The 21,605-nt window shown below is 37.0% G+C and overlaps 1 protein-coding gene across 3 annotated transcripts in view; it reads left to right on the forward strand.

Annotated features, from left to right (window-relative positions):
• The window catches only part of ATP8A1 (ATPase phospholipid transporting 8A1), a 111,126-nt gene that overhangs the window by 47,898 nt on the left and 41,623 nt on the right, over positions 1-21,605 (forward strand). For all 3 annotated transcript variants that reach the window (XM_033059594.1, XM_033059595.1, XM_033059593.1), the window contains 8 exons: positions 1,040-1,122; positions 1,299-1,348; positions 6,783-6,852; positions 7,823-7,907; positions 11,394-11,533; positions 14,127-14,265; positions 15,453-15,517; positions 20,185-20,357. In XM_033059594.1, the coding sequence (XP_032915485.1) occupies positions 1,040-1,122; positions 1,299-1,348; positions 6,783-6,852; positions 7,823-7,907; positions 11,394-11,533; positions 14,127-14,265; positions 15,453-15,517; positions 20,185-20,357 (805 nt within the window). The remainder of the gene's footprint in view (positions 1-1,039; positions 1,123-1,298; positions 1,349-6,782; positions 6,853-7,822; positions 7,908-11,393; positions 11,534-14,126; positions 14,266-15,452; positions 15,518-20,184; positions 20,358-21,605) is intronic.

Raw genomic sequence — 21,605 nt, forward strand, 5'->3', positions numbered from 1 at the left:
TTAAATATCCCGTGGATTATGTAAGGGCAAAGAATCAGTAACCGTAGAGGACTACTAAGGTGGTGTCAGATTGCTGTGGAATTCTAAAGGAAGTGCTCAGAAGTAAATAAAAATGAAATCAGGAGACAAATTGATGTTCTTGCTTATTCTATAAGCCTATTCTCTACTTGGTAACCATGATGCTAATTTAAAACAGAGACTGTGTAATCAAAACAGAAATGTTTTTAATAGGAGAGAAGTTGTGATAAATTCTGTTAAGGACTGAGAAAAGATTATTGTACAAAAGGTCTGTTTCAAGCCTGTTGTGGTTCATAAATAATTTTCAAATTCAGGAAATGATGAAACAAGGCAGAATGATTAAAATATGCTCAGCTCTGCTGAGCTAATGTGTTAAAATTTATGAGGGGAAAAATTACCTAAAGTGCAGAGATTCTTCCTTGGCTCCTGTATTGTAGGTTATTCACTAAGTGTTGGTAGCTTCTAGGTGGCTACATCTCTGAATCCTGTCCTTCAACAGCTGAAAGACAAGGGCAGAGGTAGTGCCATAAATACAGTTAACTAGGTCATGGCAGTGTTTTACTGGGCATTGCAGGCCAGCTCCATTCTGGCATCCTGAGCCCCTTGGAGAGAACTGATGACTTTTGGAGACATGACTGCTGGTTTCCTGAAGGTAGACGTTGAAGTTATCTGTTACTTTCAGGAATGACTTACCACTCTTCTCTTCCAAAGCAGAACTTAAACAAAAAGCATTGTACATTGTCCAGTGACCTACTGAGGAAGGTGCTAACCTAGGTGCTTTGAAGAGGGTGCTCTCATTACTGAGCTAAGAGGTGTGTTCCTTTCAGGGTTTGTTTGAACGTTAAACTCATTTCATCACTTTTCACAGGAGAAACAAAGAGTTTATTCCAGCACCACATTTAATTTTAAAAGCCATGAAGAAAAAAGGAAGTGAAAAGTAGAAAAGTCTGGACTGTGTTGCTTAAATCATGATTAACAATTTTCTGGTACGTTTGTAAAATAACTATTTAACTTGCTGCAGATGAAGGAGCTCTGGTCAGAGCAGCCAGGAATCTTCGTTTTGTATTCACTGGAAGGACACCTGACTCAGTAATCATTGAGTCTGTAAGTAACTTGAGTAACATTATAACTGACTGTATTTGCTTCTGCTTTAGTTTAAATAAGCTAAATAACTGCATTATGATACATTCGTATTGACATATTGTTTAGTTAATGTTGGTTCTTTTGCTTGAGTTTTTTTTTATTCTTACTCTTTTGTTTTTGTTTTTTTAATTCTTCAGTTGGGACAGGAAGAGCGATATGAACTCCTCAATGTCCTGGAATTTACAAGGTAAATTTGTATTTGGTGTCTTTTTGTGAAAATACTTAGAGAGACACTTCTCTCATGGATAAAAATGCCTGCGTTTTTTATATTTTTACAGGCAAAGTATGCAGGTTGTGTAGCTTGTATCTGTGACAAAGTAGAGTACATGATTAAGATTACACCTCCTGGTTTATGGTAAAATATTTTCAGAGGCTTTTGTTTTCTCATTGTCTGCATTGTGACTAATATTTTTCACTTTTGCCTTTGCTCAAAGATTAAAAACACCTTTGATCTCAGAACATGATTTAAATCTGTGAAAAATAATATAGGAAAGTAGTCAAACTTCTAAATGTATTTCTGACAGCCCTGGCACTATATGATTTATTAAAAAGTCAGTGTATTTATCATGACTGATAAAAATAAATTTTGCATATGATCTTGAATACACTTGTATAATTAGGACTTGTTTAAGTACTCTAGACTGAGACTCATTATCTTCTGAGCAGCATCACTACAGTGTTGACCAGTTGGTTTACTTGGGATATGAGTTTATCACATCTTTTGCTTTCAGTAAAAATTTTGTGTTAAAGTTCTTGGAGTTATAGATATATACATAAGAACGCAGTTGCAGTTTCAATTCTTATGTAGAGCTGTTGATATTGTATCTGTGTATGCGGTCTGTGTAGATGTTTGTGTAGGTCTATTGCTTACTTTGGCACAGGATAAGGAAGAGATTTGCATGTAGAGGAAGTTCCTTTTTTTCTTAAAATGATTACTCATAATTGTGCCTGTGAAAAGTGCTTGTTGTTTTCCTTCCTGTCGTATTCTATTTCCCTTGAGCTTAGCTAAAAACAAAACAAAAAGAAAATAAAACAACCCAATGCATGAGAAACAGACTGAAGATGTGTAAGTTGTGTGAAAGTTTTCTGTAGTTATAGTAATAGCAATAATAATATGAAACAATGAAAGATGCAACAGAAAGTAGTTTTTGTAATTTTGAATGTCTTTTAATGTCTGTTTGCAATTATTGTTTGTTTTATATGTTGTAGAGGACATATGTAAATTTTCTAGATTTACGTCATGGTTTCATTTTTTTGCAGGCATTGCTTCCATTTTATTTTCTTGTAAGTTAGCAAGTATGTAGTGCAAAGTGCATTGCTGCTAATTTGACTTCTGTGAAAGTTCATACAGTGTTTCTGGAGTGGCAGTGAAGGACTGCTACTTTGTTTCGGATTTTTGTATTCGTCTTGATTTAATAGAATTTTTTAAAATTTCTGCATAAGTCTAAAATTGGAATTCAAACAGTGATACTTTATGGAGGTGGGAGAATCGCTTTTAACTGTCAACATTTGGTACTGTAAGTTTTTTGGCGGATACTGATCCTAGAATTTTATTAAGTATTCTGTTTTTATAGGTGTTTTTGTTCTTATTCTGCAATATTTAACTGTGCTTGGAATTGACTTGTTGGAAGCACTAGAGGTCACCCGTGTACCACAGTAAGGGAAAATTTTGACTCCATACCAACACTATTTGTATGGGTAGGAGCATGTACCTTCAGAGGAGTAATCTGTTTTGAATAAACTTTCAAGAGTTTGCAGGTGTTCACGTTTTTCCCAGAAAAAATGCAAATTAATGCCCTGCCACTTTCCAGTACAGTCTAGATGAAGACTCTTCTTGCAAGTAGAGTGCAGCAGTGTCAACATTTGATAGGATAGTCCTCTGGAGAAGCGTGTTACAGAAGTAAAACTTGTAGGAATACTTGGTAGACTTATCACTTCTGGTATTCTCGTTTTTCAGTGATTACACTTGTGCCTGTGAAAAGAGAAGTAGACTTATACAACATAGTAATTATACTTTGTTCATAGCAAGGAAGTAATTGTCAGTCTAACTGGCAGGTGAGTGTACTGAAATCATACTGAAAGTACTATATTGATAATTCTTAAAATTATCAAATAGTGTCTTAATAACTTGTGGTGAGTTTACATAGCCTCCAGTAGATAGTCTGCTTAGATGCCACAACTGCTATGGTACCTTTAGTTCTAGGAAGTTAAGGGTTGTTCAGATCCTCTGCTGTTCAGACCTCCCTGTACTGGTAGGGAAGGAATTGTGCAGTGTTGTCCCTGTACTTGTATTCTGTCACCTGGTGCTGCAACCAATAGAAAAACTACAGCTGTCTCTTGCAGCCCAGATCAATTCCTAGGATATGTGTCTGCAGGGCAGGGGAAAGCAAGGGACTGTATCAGAAATCCAGAAGTGTAGAAAGTCTTATGTTTGGTTTCATCCCTATGCCAGCTATGTCCACTGGACATGTGTTTCACCTGACCAATTGCAATACTGAGTAAGATTTTGAGTGTGTGGATCCTTATGTCGTTAAGAATAAGCAATGTTCACTATCAGTGCACAAATTGCACCAGTCCTTGCACCAATATGTCATTTCTAGCAGTGCTACTGAATGAGGTTTTGATTTGTATCTGCTTGTTTTCCTAGAGGAAAGAATTGCATTTTTAGCACCAGAATTAATTTCACTGGCAAATATTGAGTACATATGTAGCAATAATATCTCAATATCTGGAGTATGTACTATCTATTGATTTAATGACTGATGTTCATCTATATCCCTTGGGACATACCTCCATAGCCTAGTAGAAATCATCTGTGATAGTTACAGTTTAAAGCTTCTTGTCTGAATTCCTATACTTTTGGTTTATGATGCCAATGTATTTGCCTGTAATTCATACCTTGATTAGTCTCTCCTGTATGATTGGTTTCATGAGTAATCCACATTGTTTGGGCTGTTGTACTGGGCAAACAGAAGGTATCTTAGATCATTTGAGGCTTTACCTCCTCTTAATCATTCAGAGAGCTCCAGAATACACTGATTTTGTGACTGAAAGCCTGATACTTCTAAAAGTTAAAAAAGAATTAATGAGTGGCTGACAGAGGAGGTACCAATACCTCTGTAGCAGTTTAATCTTAAGTCAGGTTGTAGAGTAACTGGACCTATCAAGAACTGCTTCTGGAAGTGACACATCTTGTGACTGAGGGAAGTGTTTCTGTCCTTCTAAGATGCTTCTGTTTATTTATAAACCCATTGCAACTCCATGGGTATTACTAGCTATTCTGCCTCTTGGTAACAGCCCAAGGGGTTACCCAGCCTGCAGGTACATAAAAATCACAACAGTGGGTTTGCAGGATTCCATAGCACACAAGGACTTGGGGGCTTTTTTTCCTACTTTTTCCGTTTTTGTTTTTTTTTTTTTTAGTTACAGATTATTGAAAAAATACGGTTAGCAAAGGAATATATACAAACACACCTTGAGGATGATTTGCTTGGGACTGGCTCTTAGAGAGGCTCCGTGTTGGGTACAAATAAGTCATTTGTGTGGGGCACAGACATAGAATACAGGACACCACCACATTCAGCAGTCAGTAGATATTGCTAATAATTTCTGTATTTCACTTGTACAGCCAGTAGAGGATGGTGTGTTCTTTTCTCCCAGACCAATTTTTATTTTTCCAGATTTTTGTAATTTCCTTATGATATTTTCTCTGTTTTCCAGACAAAAAAGTTCTAGTTACAGTTTTTTATTTTGTGCATATTGATGACATCTCAGGATGTCTCCAATTTCTAGGCTTGCAGGCATTTTCTCTGTCACTATTTCAGCAAACATCTTGTGTTCCTGTGGTGACCAGGTCATCTTTATGGCTGTTCACATCACTTCTGCAGAGAACAAGCAGAACAAAACAGTGGTCTCACACTGACATTTGTAGTAGTGCAATTTAGTGGCTTACTGTAGTTCACCAGGAAAAGGACATAAAGCTGTCGCTGCCATAAAAAGGCTCATAAAAAGTTAGAAGTCCTTGATAGTAACTCTTGGTCATTAGCTTTATTGCAGTTTTACTAAGAAAGTGTGTGTCAGTCAAAATTCAATATCTTGTCTGTATAGCTAAAGTTCCAGAATGCTACCAGAAAACATTGCAGAATAACATGCAGCTCCATGAAAGGCTTCAAGGTTGCAATCTTCCGGGATTGCAAGTATAAAACTGCTGATTTTTTACCTGCAAAGAGCAGATATATCAAATTATTGTTTATGCAACCCCTAACGTACTGTAATTCCTCCACTATTTCTGAATTGAACATTCAGGCAAGTGTAGTGAATTCAAGTAGCAAAAGGCTAGATAGTCTTGGCCGGAATCAGATCTGAGACTTGCTTTTATTTTAGGCAGCTTAACTGCAGTTTAGATGATCCTAATTTCTCCAGTGTTAAGTAGATTCCCAACTGGACACTGTTGAAGCTTTTTGGAATTCTACTTATCTGAGTTTTAGAGGTGAAAAGGAAAAGACATTGCAGTAGTTAATGGCTCTATATGCACTTTTGTGCAATATTCACAGTAACAATATAATTTAATATTGCTGTTCAGAAATTTTTACGTGAAGCAAAGTGCACACCCAGGTGAGATTAGAAAATGTTTTTCTGAAGATACTCTTCAGCCCATAACTTCACCTGTAATTATAAATTTCTTTCCTTCACCTATCACCTTTCCTATGTCCGTGTTCCATTCACAGGATGTTTTCCATGGCAGTCTGAACTTCAGGAACCATTCATGCAGTAATGCTCTTTGATGATGTATAAATGGGATCCAGTTCCAACAGTAACCAGAATTGTTAAAAGACCATTTATTTCCATCTCTGTTTTACTGTGAACTGTTGTATGAGAAATGTTTTGTTCCCTGAATAGTTTCTGTAGATTTATTTATAAAGTTGAAATTCGAAAGACTTATGATATAAATACACATCTTGACAGGACATGATCTTGCACCTAAAGAATGCTTGTTGGCAGACCTCAAAGGGAAGAAGACAGAAAGCAGACCATGATAGTCTTCTCCATGCTTTCCTCCAATTTCTACCTCAGTCATGAGGACAAAAAGAAAAAATAACTTGGATTTTATTAACAACTGGGAGCCAGAGAGCCCTTAAAATTAGTCCAACTCCTTTCCAGTTCTTAGCATACTGAAAACTTCACATGATGAAAGAAACTCTGGGATGACAATAACAAGATTGCAGGACAGTACAATTTATGAGTAACTCTGGCTGGCTGGGAAGGAAGGAAGGAAGGAAGAAAAAACTGAAACAGTCCAGGATACACTACCTCCTTATGATACTGATGGAAGTGCTTTGTGCTTTAAGGTGCTTTTTTGTCATCAGTAGACAGCATTTAAATGAAGGTTGAAAATTCTTAATATCATTTTGATGAGAAAAAGGCCTACAGAAGTATGCATAGAAAAGTAGCATACATTTTAATCATTAGACAGTAAAACTGTTTTCCATCCCAGTCAGCTGAGGACACTGACTTTTTATCCTATCTGTAATATATGATACATATTGATGTTATTAGGTAAAATATTGGTAAATGCTTGTATTTATGAACCACCTTATATAGAGAATTTATTTCTCTTTCAGCACTAGGAAGAGAATGTCAGTGATAGTTCGAACACCATCAGGGAAGTTAAGACTCTACTGCAAAGGAGCTGTGAGTTTTATTGTTTTCACTGTAAGAAAGAATACATGCTACCAATACAAATATGAAAGCAAAAGATTGTAATAACTGCAGTCAAAACATTTAAAATGTGGGGGACCTCTTTCAGTTTACATTGTTTTGCTGTGTAGCTGTTCTGTGTGATGAGCTAGTTAATGTCTTTATTTACTAACTGCCTCTGAATGTATGACAGACCTGTTCAACCTGGGCTTTGTATTGGACTAATACCTTTATGGTTCCTATTAATTGCTTCCTTCTGTACTCCAAGAAAATGGATGAACATTTGTTATTTGCTGGAGTAGCTGAGCGTGGATCACTAGATAGAGATAGTAATCTAGAATAAGTGACTAGATGGGAATTTTAACCCACCATTGATATTACACAGAAGTGAATTGTCCCAAAAGTAGGACCTGTGGGAAGGTATCCTTATTACAATGCATATGGGAATGGCAGAGTTCTCATTAGTTCTTGGTCTCTATGTCAAGTTTGAGGGGGAAGGAGGTGAAATCCAGTTCCAGAATGGTTTAAGAAAAGGAAGTTTGTTGAATATGAATGTCCATTTTTTATCATCTCAAGTGAAGGAAAAAAACCTGTTGTTAAGATTCTGTGTATTAAGCTGTCTACAAAAAATTTGAGAATGGCAGTTGTGAAGCAGTAATTTTACTTTGTGAGCGTAATATTAAAAGAGGAAGACGACATTTTGGCACTTTTCAAAATGAGGGGAAATAACACCAAAAATGTTGAAGAAAAATCTGCATTATATCATAATTTGTAAATTTAGAAAATCTGAGGATTAGAATGTCCTTTTTAAAATTCTGAAATAAGATTATATCTATTAATTTTTGATGCTTAAATAATACGGTTCTATTTTTCTGCCATTTTTCTACATGATTTGCATTGTCTATCAATAAAATTAATCATTTTTTCTATTAATGTGTTCGAACTATATTTATTTGTTTTGTAGGATACTGTGATTTATGACCGTCTTGCTGAAACTTCAAAATACAAAGAAATCACCTTAAAACATCTAGAACAGTTTGCTACAGAAGGTGAGTGATATTATTCAATATAAAAATAAATATGAAATTCAGTTATTGCTAAACTTTCCAGTTTTTCAGTTTTGTCTTGCTGTAGTGTTTTACTCATGTTAAGTTTGAAAATTATGTTTTAGCAATGTCTCCTTAAGAAAAGTCTTCCCTTTCCTAAGAAATTTCAGTAATAACTTAATGCTTAAAAAAACCCTAAAAAACAGCCCACACACCCACAGAGTACACAGTAGAATCTTTTAACCAAAACATGTTTTTCCAGAGAGCAAACACATAGCACATTGTTTCTGTGAAGATCTCATTTCCCATGGTCGCTTTCATGTCCCATACCCAGTGAATGCTGTAGGGATGGCACACAGGAAGAAGTAGCCAAAGTAAAGACGGTTGGAAATTATTAGAGTAGTGCTTTTAAGGTAGCTTTTAGCTGTATTGTTTCTGGCACCAGTCCCAATAAGGGGAGTTGCCAGTATCCATATGGTTTGTTTTGGTGTCTGCAGTTTTAATAATCACTTTTACAAAACAGTTGCCAAAGGTAGGGAATGTCTCTGTGAGGGTTTGTGAAGTAGGAATAGTAAATAAAATTTAAAAGACTGTGAAATTAAGGTGATTGATATAAGCAGCCAGTTAGTTAATTATAGTGGATTTCACAGTACTGATGTGATGAGAAAAGCAGACTGTAGAAAGGTTTCTGCACAGTTCCTAAATGTTCAATGCCATACACCTTAGTATCTTAGGAAAGGATTATTGTTGTACTGTGCAGTATCATAGTGTTACAATTTATCAGGTAGTTGGTAGACAGGAGTAGAAGCAGAATTACAAGAGTTGTGGGAATCTGAACTGCAGAGTTTTTACCTCTTTATTTTTTTAATACACTGCTACTAAAACATTAGAATTATCTTTAATACTCTTAAGAAATAAACCTGCACTGGAAAGCAAATGCAAAAACAATGCTTATATTTTGTTAACTGATCTCTGACCAGATACTCTTGTTATCATGAAAGGTCATTTTATTGTCATGCATATGACTTCTCTAGTTTTTGCTTTTTGGGTTGTCATGGAATTTAGAGTTTTAACCAATGTATTAAGCAACTTCAGTCTTTCGGTTCTTTCAGTGACAGCAGAAAAAAGTCACAGATCTGTTTCTTCTTTAATTTTTCATATCAAGATCTTTGCAGGAAACATTTGGTTAGTCTTAAACAATCTCAAAGTATTAAAGTTATAATAAATTATACAATAAAGTTGAAAGCAGAACTATACCCAGACAAATTTGGCTGATGGTACAGCACAAAGCCTCAGATACACACTGGGGTTCTAGAAAGGATTAATCAGAATTAGTCAAGAAAAAGTTATTTAGGTGTGAAATTAGTTTGGGTCATAAGGTATATATTTGGTTACAGAAAAGACAAAATTAGAACACTATCTGCTGTCCTGTGTGATTTGATGTGAAAATTTCATTCTAATTCTTAATTGCCATTCTCATTACTCAGTAGTACAACTCCTTAGCAGTCAGGTTGCACTAAATAAATCAACATAAAAAGTGAAAAATTCCACCTGTCTTTAGAACAGGTACGTATGAAAGGATTAAGAGGCTTGGTCAGCTATTTTTTGTATCCTTCTTTTCAACAGATTAAAAGATCTACTGTTCAGAAGAGTGAATTTCTAACCTTTTAAAAAGCATAAAATTCAATTTTTAACAAAAAATTACATCTCTCTGGAATCAATTAAAAAATTGGTATTTATTTTTACTTCAGATTTAAATCGCAGCCAACTATGTTGCAAAGTTTCTCATGAGTATCCTTTCATGTGGCAGGACAGTATGTCCTTGGCATTTGCAGCCTGCTCTTGGTGTGTTGTTCAAAAATGAAGTGGTTAGCATGGCTGGCATTTATATGTCAGCATTTATTAAGCTTGAGTGCTAATGCCTGCTTGGATAAATAGAAAAAATCCTGTGTAATTTTCCTGTGTTATTCCAGTCTGTTCAGAACCCAGCTTAATGATATTTTGTTTTCCGCATTTATTTGGAAGATCCTTTCAAATCACAATTAAAAGAAGCATATTAATTTTTTTTAATAGTTAGACAGTGATTGAAAAAGAGAAAACAAATACCTTGAGAAAACTATTTGCAGACATTCCATACATTTGGATTTCTTTTCTTCATTTTATGGTCTGCAGAAAATATGTTTAAAGCATTGTGGAAATAGCATCACTGTTAGTATCACAACTCCTCTTGACCTATATTCATTGCTTTGGACCTTATTAGCATATCCTTATTATGCAGAGAAAAGAATCAGATGAGTTGTCAGCCTTGAGTTTGTTCTTCTAAGTCTGGATGGTGAGACACTGTGTTCCTAATGCTGTTCAGTTGTCAGACTATCCACATTACACATGGTTTTTACTCTGAAGATACTAAACTACTCTTACATCTTGGACACATGTATTATTTCATGCCCAGCATCTTACTGTTTCAAAATTGCCACTGGTGCTGAGCTGTATGCTCCAGAAACCTGTGAAGAAATTTAGTTTACATTTAACCATCCCTGGTTGTGGTGCTGTTTGTCTCCTAGAGCAGAGTGGTCAAGTGACCAAAGGGTAACTACATTAATCCTGCCTGCCCCCCTTCTAAACCTACTGGCCTGCAAACTGTGGCTAGTATATAGAGTTATGTCAACTTAATTCTCTGAAAATCTGGTAATAGGTGAAAATGAGCTGTTAGAAAATTCACACCTAGCTACTTAAATTGAGTGTAAAATGTGTGTTGTCAAGAAATAGATATTTCTTAAAATCACGCAGTCTCAAATTCTTGCTGTAATGCTTAGTTCAGATTTCTGCTGAAGGAAAAAAATCTGTTAATAATATCAGCCAGCTCAAAGGTTGGTAAGTAAAATTGCCAAATAGTACATAATGAGGAATCTGGAAAGCTGAAACAATCTGTGAGACGGCAAAGTTAAATGAGGGGATTCAAAGTTGACTTCTGGATGATAAATTTCAAAGTAGAATTTCCTAAGAATATTGAGGAGGGGGTGAAAAGGCCAGTTGTAACATTATGCTGATATATTTTAACTTCTTTCCAGCATAGCAACATTTAAGTTTATAAATCTTTTTCTCAGAAATACAATTCAGTTTTACTGTTTTAATGTTTCAATGTCCATACTTGTTCAGCAAGTGTTTGGATTTCTTCATGTCTTTTTTACAGATTAAACTAAGTCAAATCTTACATAAAAATTTATTATTTTCTTTCAGTGAAATACATCACCTGAATTACATTCAGCTTCTTTGAAACTGTTACTCTGTTGAATAGATTTCTATTTATAGTTCATTTTTCCTTTATGTATATTTTAAAAGTTCTTCCAAGATATGCAGCAGCAATTTGAAAATCAGGCATAAGCATACATAAAATACAGAATAATTTCTACTTTCAAAAGGTACTCTTTACAGGCATATCAGGGAAGAAACTAACAAATACTGAATCATTATCTGCTTTCTTTCTAGGCTTAAGAACTCTGTGTTTTGCTGTGGCTGAGATTTCAGAAAGTGATTATCAAGAATGGTTAGATGTCTATCACCGTGCTTCTACAGCTATACAAAACAGAGTACTCAAACTTGAGGAGAGCTATGAACTAATTGAAAAAGTATGTGCAGCTTTATGTAGCTTTCTTGGGTTTGGGTTGGTTGGAGGAAAGGATGTGATGGGCAGAGGGATGAGCAGAGAGTGGGTTCTTAATTATTGCCCTTATTTTCTATACCATGAAAAGCGAATCACTATTGAGAAAAAAATGCTTAGATAGAAAAAAAAAATCTAGCAATATACTGACAGTTGTGTCATGTAGTCCTTGCAGTTTAAATAATCAAAATGAAGGAACAATTAATCTGACAAAGTTTTTGTTGCAAGTAGCTACCTTGCTGGAAAGTGTCGATTATGGGCTGTACCACTTGAAAGCTTTTTTCCCAGAGTTCTTCTAGTGTGTAAAAAACTGTAATAACAGATAAGCAACATGTGCTTCATTATATAATGATCTCGGAACAATGGAGTAGTCAAGATTGGAAGGGACTTCAGGAAGTCATGTACACACAAATTCCTGCTCAAAGCAGGGCTAGTTTTGCTTGCCCAACACTTTGATGAAGTTTTAAGTATCCACAAGAAGGGAGTTTTCCCAGCTGCAGCAGGTAAATTTTTTTATGCTAATCTCAGTCTTTTCTCCTTCTTCTGAATTAAAAATTTTAGTGCTGCAGGTTGTCACTGATACCTCTTGTTCTTTCACTGTGCAGCATGCATTTTGGAGAGGGATGGCTGCTCTGCAAGCTTCAGTTAAGCAGAAGAAATCCCTCCCATAGTCTTATTTTTTTCCCATGTTAAACTCATCCTACTTCTTCAGATGCTCTTAATATAGTGAGTTCTGGGCCCTAAGCTGTTTTTGTTTCCATCTGTTGGACTTGCACCACTTTATCAGCTTCTGTTTACTGAAGGCCCCATAAAACAAGCTTGTACCCAGATACAGCATCACAAGAACAGAGCCTTAAGTTTCTCACAACACTGCTTCTGGAGCAGCCCAAGCATGAGGTTAAGACTTCACTGCCTCAACAAAAAAAGGTCCCATGACTATGAAATTTATAAGAAAATGGAGTGCATGAGACCAATAGTGTTTGAAGTTTTTATACTTAAATTTTGAGAGGGGTATTTTTGGGTTTTTTCCCTTGGAAAGTGTAAGAGATATTGATAAAACTGCTTAAAATTCAGACCCTCACAAATCTGAGGTGTTTAATTAATAAAAAAGAAGGGCGAGAGTATATAGCTTCAGTCACTAATGAACATTGCTGAGCAGTTTATCTGGATATGACAAAACAGTCTTGAAGCTATGTTACTTTTTAGTGCTATAACAACCCTGCTACCTTTACAAATTTGCATATAAGCTGCACAAGTACTTGCTCAGGCTATGGTATTCAGGCCGTGCTGCTACCGCAACTACACATTATTAGATGTATAATGGTGTATTTAACATTAGCTAGTTTTAAAGGTATGGAAATAGGAAATACAAAAATGGGTGTGTCCTAGTTTGGAGGACAGGTGTCTACTAAGAAAGGCAGGAGCCTCTCTTTAGGATGGAGAATGTCAACCTCCTCCCTCCAAATTATTATAATTTTGAAATCAAGTGGCTCTCAGGCAAAGATATGGGAATTAGGAATAACAGTTCTTTACTAAAGAAAATTAAAATAGAAATACAGTACTATAAAGCACAAACCCCAAACCCTGACAAAGTCAGAGTACAACCTGACACCCCGTCAGTCAGGGTGTTGGTAGCAGTTCCATTAAATGGTGGCTGCATCCTCCTGCAGTGACAGATGTGATTCAGTTGAAGCAGTGCTCCTGTAGAAGGTGCAGTTTCCCTACGGAGGGACAGTGATGATGTGGAGAAGTCCAGTTTTCCTCTGAAGTCCAGTCGAAAAAGAACTCCATTGGTGTCCCAAAATCTCAGTTTTTATCTTGGTAAGAAAGGCTTGGCTCTTCCCCCTGGCTGGAGCATCTCCCAATGGGATTCAGTAATTTTATCAGTCACACAGTGGGACTCAATGGACCATTAGCAGAAGATAACTCCCTGCAGGAAGGATGGGTTGTGAAAAGATAAAGAACAATGCCCTACTGGTTTCAATGGATGGCCCATTAGCAGAGTGTTGCCCACAGAGATAAGGATCACTGCCCCACCTGGTTTCAACAGATAGTGATAGAATGGATATTTTTCATCACATCCTATATTGTAACCCAAGACAGGCTGTATTCACAAAAACTGTCTAGATTTGCTCTATAGAAAGCTAAAATCAAACAAAAGTACTAAGATAAATTGACAGGTGTTTTGGATTTTTTTTTACCAAAGTGAAGAGCAGTCATTAAAAGAGAGAAGGTTTGGTGTTAGCACTCCTAAAGCCTTCAAATCAGAGAGGTACTCCCCAGGAAAACGTAGCTGTTGGTGAACTGTGGAGCTACTGAGTGAATAATTGATTGAATTTTGAGTGGTCACGCTGTGCAGTTCTGTCAAGCCACACAGATATCTAAGTTAAAGCTCTTGGAATACAATGGAAGTTCTTTATTTGTTGGTATCAAATCTAATTAATGAGTTTAGAGAACATGAATCTTGTCATAAATACAGAGAGTTAAATAAGGTAAATTGAAAGTTGAAATTTAATTTAAACCAAAAAATCCTATATGTATGAAATATTTTGTGTTCATAGAATCTTCAGCTGCTCGGAGCAACAGCAATTGAGGATAAACTGCAAGACAAAGTGCCTGAAACCATAGAGACACTCATGAAAGCAGACATAAAAATTTGGATACTTACTGGGGACAAACAGGAGACTGCCATTAATATTGGTATTATATTTGCATTTATTTTATGTCTTTGTTGCAGGTTTAAAAATAATACCAGTTGATGGAGTAAAATTTATTTCAGAGTGGAAAGTTGTCTTGTAAAAATAATAATATTATATTTCACTCCAGAATTTGAATGTGAACTAATTTTTTTATTCAGTGATAGGGGGAAGGTAGGGAATGGTGGATTCTGCCTCTGTTAAAATATTAAGAACAATGAAAAAGTTACGTTAGACAGGAGGCGAAATAATAGAAAATTGTACTTTTTCATAGCATATGAAATTAATTAAAAAGACTACATTGGCTTTTGTCAGTGAGAGGGAATAATATTAAGAGAATGTAAGTATTCTTAGTTTCCCTTCTCTATTTTTCCTTATTTCCCAGAAATGTGAACTAAATTACTATAACCTTTTAACAAAGTTTTATTTTTACTCTTTCCTGTTATTATGAAGGATGGTAAAAAAATAACTAATTTCAGCAATGATAAATCTATATCTTTAAATAGTTATATATAAAAACTGCTTTTAACATTTAATATTCTTTGCATGTGACCATATCAGCACTTACTGCTGTAGTGTAGATCCATGTCCAAAATAAAGCCTTACTTTAGTCATATAGATCCTTTTTATAGGATGTTATTATTTCTTATCTTAAAGAACTGTCCATATGCACATATACAGTTGATTTAATGTTATTTTCCCTAGTACTTCAGGCTGGAAGCAGTGCACATGATACCAATATTTCCAGTTATTAAGAATGGTGGTAAATATTTTTAACTTGGCAGCCTGCATCATTAGCACAGAAAATGCATCCTCTTTAATGCATCAAAGTATAAAAGAAAAGAATGAAAAGGTCTATATGCATGTTTTGAAGGAAATGCAAGTTGCATTCTAAAAATTTACAATACTCAGGGAGATTTGTTGGTTTCTGCAACTCTCTGTAAAACACCTCTGAATAAGGCAGAACAGCTGCAAGTTGCAGCAAGGAAAGTTCTAACTATTCTGACTTAGTACCTGTATGTGCTTTTATAAAATGCAATAGAATTTTATTTCTTTTTTAATCATTAATTTCAGCTAGAGAAATATTAATTTTAATTCTCTCTGTAGTTCTCTTACAGGAAAAAGAATACCTTGTTATATTATAAGGGATTTTAGGAAACTGATTTTTAAAAACAAAATCTTTTCTAACAGGTCACTCTTGTAAACTTTTGAGAAAGAACATGGGACTAATTGTTATAAATGAAGGCTCTCTTGACGTAAGTAAAATCTTCATAGTTCTCAGTTAATGAAACATTATTTTATTGCTTCAGATATCCAGACATCATGGTGAAGGTGATGTAAAAATAAATTGGAGCATCCATTTATCTGGACAAACATAGAAAACTCTGCCAGAACCATGGTTCAGGGGGATGTTGTTTTATTTGTTTTGGGGGGTTACTTTCTTAATTCTTAGAAAATAGTTTTATTGCCATTCAGTTTCATTGAAAAATATTTCATAAGGGACATTTTTGTCCTGCTTTTAATCTGAGGCATGTGATTTCAGCATAGGAAGTATGCCCACAAAAGAATTTTAAATGCAACAGTTCTACAATTGGAGTTTTGTGTTGTCTTGGGATATGAGCTTTTTTGTTTCAATATGTAATATTCTTCGAGCTACCTGATGGCATGTCTACTTCCTATAAAAAATTAAGGTCAGTTTAAACAAAAGAGTTGACTACTAAACAATATCCCCAAGTACTACATCCACAAGCATTTTGAATACAGTAAATTCATGAATACAAGCCGCACTGAGTATAAGCCGCATCTCTGGGTGTTGGCAAATATTTCGGTTTTTGTCCATAAATAAGCCGCACCAGAATATAAGCCACTCTGTCGTTCGCAGCGAGGACCCGCGTGCAATTAGTAACAGAACCGCGGGAGGGCGGGGTTTACTGGCTGAGCTAAGGCTGTGCAGGCTCAGCCCGCTAGGGGCTGCTGACGGGGCCAGGTAGCCCAGCCTGGCGCTGCCGCTCGGCGAGGCCACTGGGGGCCAGCCGCCGCTGCCACTGGGCTCGGTCACCACGGCCTGGCGCTGCCCTGTGGTGGCAGGCAGGGACGGAGCCCCCACCGCTCCCGCAGCGGCAGCGGTGGGTGGGGACGGAGCCCCCCCGCCGCCTCCCCGAGCCGCGGCAGTGGCAGCCCGGGTCCCCTGCCACCTCCCAGAGCCGTGGCAGTGGCGGCGCGGGGCCCCCCCGTCTCTCTCCGGTGCTGTGGTAGGGAGCTCTCCCTGCTCTCTCCCCGCCCCCCGTGCTGCCTGCAGGTGGCCAGGCTCCACCCGCGGTGCAACAGAGTAGCAATTTGTAACAATCGCAAAATGCCGGCTTTGCAGCAGCTCAACTCGGCACTCTGGCAGGCACTTCTGAGGTTGTAAATGTCAGAAAATTATTCACATATTAGCCGCTCCTGAGTATTAGCCGCATTTCCGGTTTAGGAGCAAAATCTTAGTCAAATTGGTGCGGCTTGTATTCGTGAAATTACTGTACTTCTGTGGGTGGTGACTCCACCAGTTTCCTGGCTAGCTTGTTCCAACGTCTGGGCAATCTAAACCACCCCTGGCAAAACTTGAGGCTGTGTCCTCTTATTCTGTCGCTGGTTGCATGGAAGAAGAAACTGACCCCCATCTCACTACAACCTCTATTCATGTGGTTGTGGAGAACAATAAGGTCCTCCCTGAGCCTCCTCTTCTCCAGGCTACACAATAAAAGCTCCCTCTTCTGCGCCAGACCCTTCCCCAGCTCCGTTGCTATTCTCTGGACATGTGCTGGCATCTCAATGTCTTTCTTGTACTGAAAGGCCCAGAACTGAACACAGGACTTGGGGTGTGGTCTCGTCAGTGCTGAGTACAGGGGGACAATCATTGCCCTGGTCCTGCTGACCACACTATTTCTGACACAGGCCAGGATACCATTGACCTTCTTGGCCACCTGAGCACACGCCGGCTCACCTGCAGGTGCTGGTTTTACAGCTCTTACCCAGTAAACAGTACACTCATCTAAGCCACAATGAGCCCGTTTCTCAAGGAGAATGGCTTGAGAGACAGCCTCAGAGGCTCTACTGAAGTGCAGGTAGACTACATCCACAGCCTTTCCCTCTTCCACTATTTGTCTCACCTTGTCATAGAAGGAGATCAGGTTGATCAAGCAGGATCCACCTTCTCTAAGCCTGTGCTGGCTGCTCCTGATCCTCTGGTTGACCAACACATGCCTTGTGATAACACTCAGGATGATCTGTTCCGTGACCTTCCCTGGCTGACAGCCCTGTAGTTCTCCCAGATCCTCCTTCTGACCCTTCTTGTACATGGACATCACACTGGCAAGCCTCTAGCTGTGTGGGACTTCCACATGGTTAGCCAGGACTGATGAAAAATGTTGGATGTGGAAGAGCCTGGTGAGCTCTTCCACCAACTCCCTCAGCACCCTCAGGTGGATCCCACTGGGGTCTGTACACTTGCATATCTAAGTGGCAGAGACCATTTACTCCTGGATTATGGGGATTTCATTACATAGAAGAAACAGTAGAAGGGAGGAATATGACTTTCCATGTGTTGTTTGAACTTTGTTAAAAATTAAATAGTCCACAGAGATGAGAAAAATTTATACTTCTTTCATGTTGCAGTATTTCTTAATTAGAGAAGATGCTCTGGAAAATAGTTACAGAAACTGTTGTCATTTTAAAGACTTTTTAACATGTAATTTTAAACAGTGGAAATTCATTTCTGTCACAGCTTCTAGTGGATGAGAGCCAGGAAACAAGTGCAGAATTTTGCAACAGCCTAATCTCATTTTAGATACACCAATGAATCTTTAGAAGTCTAGTAGAAGCAAAATAGTCAAAAAACATTAACAGCAATGTTTGGAACTGGGAGGAATAAGCTGATTTGAAAAGGCTAAACAGTATCTTTAGTTTCATTTCAGAGGGTTTTGAGATTTTTAATTAGTTGAGTGTTTTATTTTTAGGTGGTTACACCAAGTTTTGCTTATGTGTGCCTGACATCACTGAAGTAGCACAATTACTCAGTTGGTAAACTTGTAAAAAATATGGGAACATGTTGTCATAGGATGTCACTAACTTCCAAAGTCAGTATTTTACAAGCAGAAGAGATTTCATCTTTGTTTCTCCTCTAAAATACTGTTTTCTTCTGGACTGTAAAGCAGGAAACAGAAGAAAAGTATGTTGTAGCTCTGTAAAGGTCTTTCAAAAAGACGGAAGGGCAACAAACAATATTTTTTTTCCTTCATGACACTCCATGGTAGAGCTGCACTGTAGCTGACTAGATGTCAGTGGCCTTCCCAAAGCAGGCTGCTGCATAAATAAATACATATGAATGTATTGTCTACTGAATGTAATTTGAAGTTCTCAGGACTAGATCACAAAATAGTGACTTCAGTAGGTGTGATTCAACCTGTCATTAGCAATTGAAAAATACAAAATATGTTCCTTTGTATAACATGTATTTGATGTTATAATTGCTAAATTATGTAAAAATACAAATGTAATGAGATAGAATTTAAGTTATAATACCTCTGCTTACATCATGAATTATCTGTGTCTCCTTTTTTTTAAACATTTAGGAAAATTTTGTATAATAGTAAAGTCTAGTATCTCTATATATGTGAATCATCTTTTGTATTATTATATTCGTTTTCTATATACCTGTGTCCTCTGGCAAATATTTATGCAACTATTGTTGCTGTTCAAAGAGCAGTAGAAGTTCCACTATAGCTTACAGTAATTTCACGATTATAAACCGCACCATTTTGACTAAAATTTTGGTCCGAACCCAAAGTGCGGCTTATAATCAGGTGCGGCTTATGTATGGACAAAGAACAAAAAGTTGCTGTTTTAGTTTGGAGGACAGGTGTCTGCTGAGAAAGGCAGGAACCTCTCTTTGAAAAGGAGAATGTAAACCCCTCCCTCCAAATTATTATAATTTTGAAATCAAGGGGCTTTCAGGTAAAGATATGGGAATTAGGAATAACAGTTATTTTCTAGGGAAATTAAAATAGAAATACACAAACAAACCCCAAACCCTGACAAAGTCAGAGTACAACCTGACATCCTGTCAGGCAGGGTGTTGGTAGCAGTCCCGTTAAATGGTGGCTGCATCCTCCCGCAGTGACAGATATGGCTCAGTTGGAGCAGTGCTCCTGTAGAAGGTGCAGTTTCCCTCTGGAGGTCCAGTGGTGATGTGGAGAAATCTGGTTTTCCTCTGGAGTCCAGTGGAGAAAGGACTACCTTAGTGTCCCAAAACCTCTGTTTTTATCTTGGTAAGAAATGTTGGGCTCTTCCCCCTGGCTGGAGCAACTTCCAATGGGATGCAGTAATTTTATCAGTCCCACAGTGGGACTCAATGGGCCATTAGCAGAAAATGACTCGCTGGAGGAAGGATGGGTTGTGAAAAGATAAAGAACAATGCCCTGCCTGGTTTCAGTGGATGGCCCATTAGCAGAATATCTGCCGTTGAGATAAGGATCACTGCCCCCACCCTCAACAGATGGTGATAGAATAGATACCTTTTATCACACTCTGTATTGTAATGTGCGGCTTATAATCAGGTGCGGCTTATGTATGGACAAAGAATGAAAAGTTGCTGGCACCCGGAAATGCGGCTTATACTCAGTGCAGCTTATAATCGTGAAATTACTGTACATGGTTTTTTTTGGCGGAGTGCAAGTGCAATCCTACGCAGCATTTCTACTGTGTTTTTAATAGTGCAACTATTACAAATATTCTTTTCATTTTATAATATTTAGTAGCAGAATTGAGGCAAAAGCGTTTTTCCTCAAAAATCAAAGTGCTAGTGCTTCTGATCACACTGAAAAATTTGGATTTAAGAATATTAAGAATTAAAAATAATGGACACCATTTTTTTTTTGTGCGACAGGGAACAAGAGAGACACTTAGCCATCATTGCAGTACTCTTGGTGATGCTTTAAGGAAGGAAAATGATTTTGCTCTTATCATTGATGGTAAATCTCTGAAATATGCTTTGACATTTGGAGTAAGACAGTATTTCCTGGATTTGGCTTTGTCATGTAAAGCTGTTATTTGTTGCAGGTAAGGTTTATGTTATTTGCTCTCCATACTATTTTTATTGAAATATAAAAATTAAGAAACTGAAGTTATGAAATGTAGTCATTCAAGTGAAATATCACTGTAGAGCAGTCTGCAACAGAGTGTCCCTCTTAAAGTGCCTCATACTGCATATTTCCAGAAACATAATTTGTAATCCACTGACAGTAGTCTCATAAGGTTGAGACACTAAACTTGACCTTGAATTGATATTACAGGTTTTACCATATCTAGAGTCGTCTGTAGATCTTTCTCTACAGGCTACTTTTCTGTAAGATGTGGAATATACTGTATAAGAAGTGCACAAAAATGTTAAAGATACTAAGGGGGTGCTTTTTATTACCTGAAGCTAGTGGAAACACTTTTTTAAATAATTATCATGTCCAATTATTATAGGGTTGGTCTATACAATGAACCCTTTCATCCTTTTCTGTAAATATCAACTATTACAGCTGTAAACTTCCATTGTTCCGTTAAAATAAATCAGATTCATCTGAAAAATCTGTTCAAAAGGGAGATCTTTTCTGCTTTGCAAAAGAACACGAAAAAGCAAGTAATGTTACAGTATCCAAATAATCACTGGGTTTCTAGTCTTTCCCTCCCTTCTGAACGGCAATATCATACTACCAAGGGAATTTTTAATTAGTGTTTTTGTGATTAAGCTTTGTAGCCATGCTTCAGCCTGAAACAGTTTGGATTTCAAACTAAGGTTTTACTGTCTTCTATACTCAACAGTTTATACTGCGTATAAACACTTTCCTAAATAGAAGTCGTCTTTCTGACAGCTAAGTTGGAGTGTTGTTATTTGTTCTACTAGTGTAACTTTGCTCAGTACAGCAACAAGCAGGAGATGCATGTAGAACTGATCTTTTAAAACTATATTTCTTTTTCTTCTCTTTCCTTGATTACAAAATATGTTTTATGCTATTGGAAGAGATAATTTTTCTGTTTCTCTTGAACTGTGGAACAATTGGGGGGTATTCTGTACATAAAGCTCTTTTAGACAGCATTCTTGTAAAGAAACAACAAAGGGCAAAAATGAAAGTTTCTATTCTAGTAGTATTCTCTCTGCCATTTCTTCATTTTACACTTCCGTAATATACTTAGGTCAGTTGGTTTCAATGCATATGTATGTATGTGTCTGACATATTTTGTGGTTGCTTAAAAATTGGCTACAGGTTTAAAATGAAAATACTTCTCGTTACACTTACTGTTTTAATGAGAACATTTTTA

This window comes from Catharus ustulatus, chromosome 5, assembly GCF_009819885.2.
Source record: "Catharus ustulatus isolate bCatUst1 chromosome 5, bCatUst1.pri.v2, whole genome shotgun sequence".
NCBI lineage: Eukaryota > Metazoa > Chordata > Aves > Passeriformes > Turdidae > Catharus > Catharus ustulatus.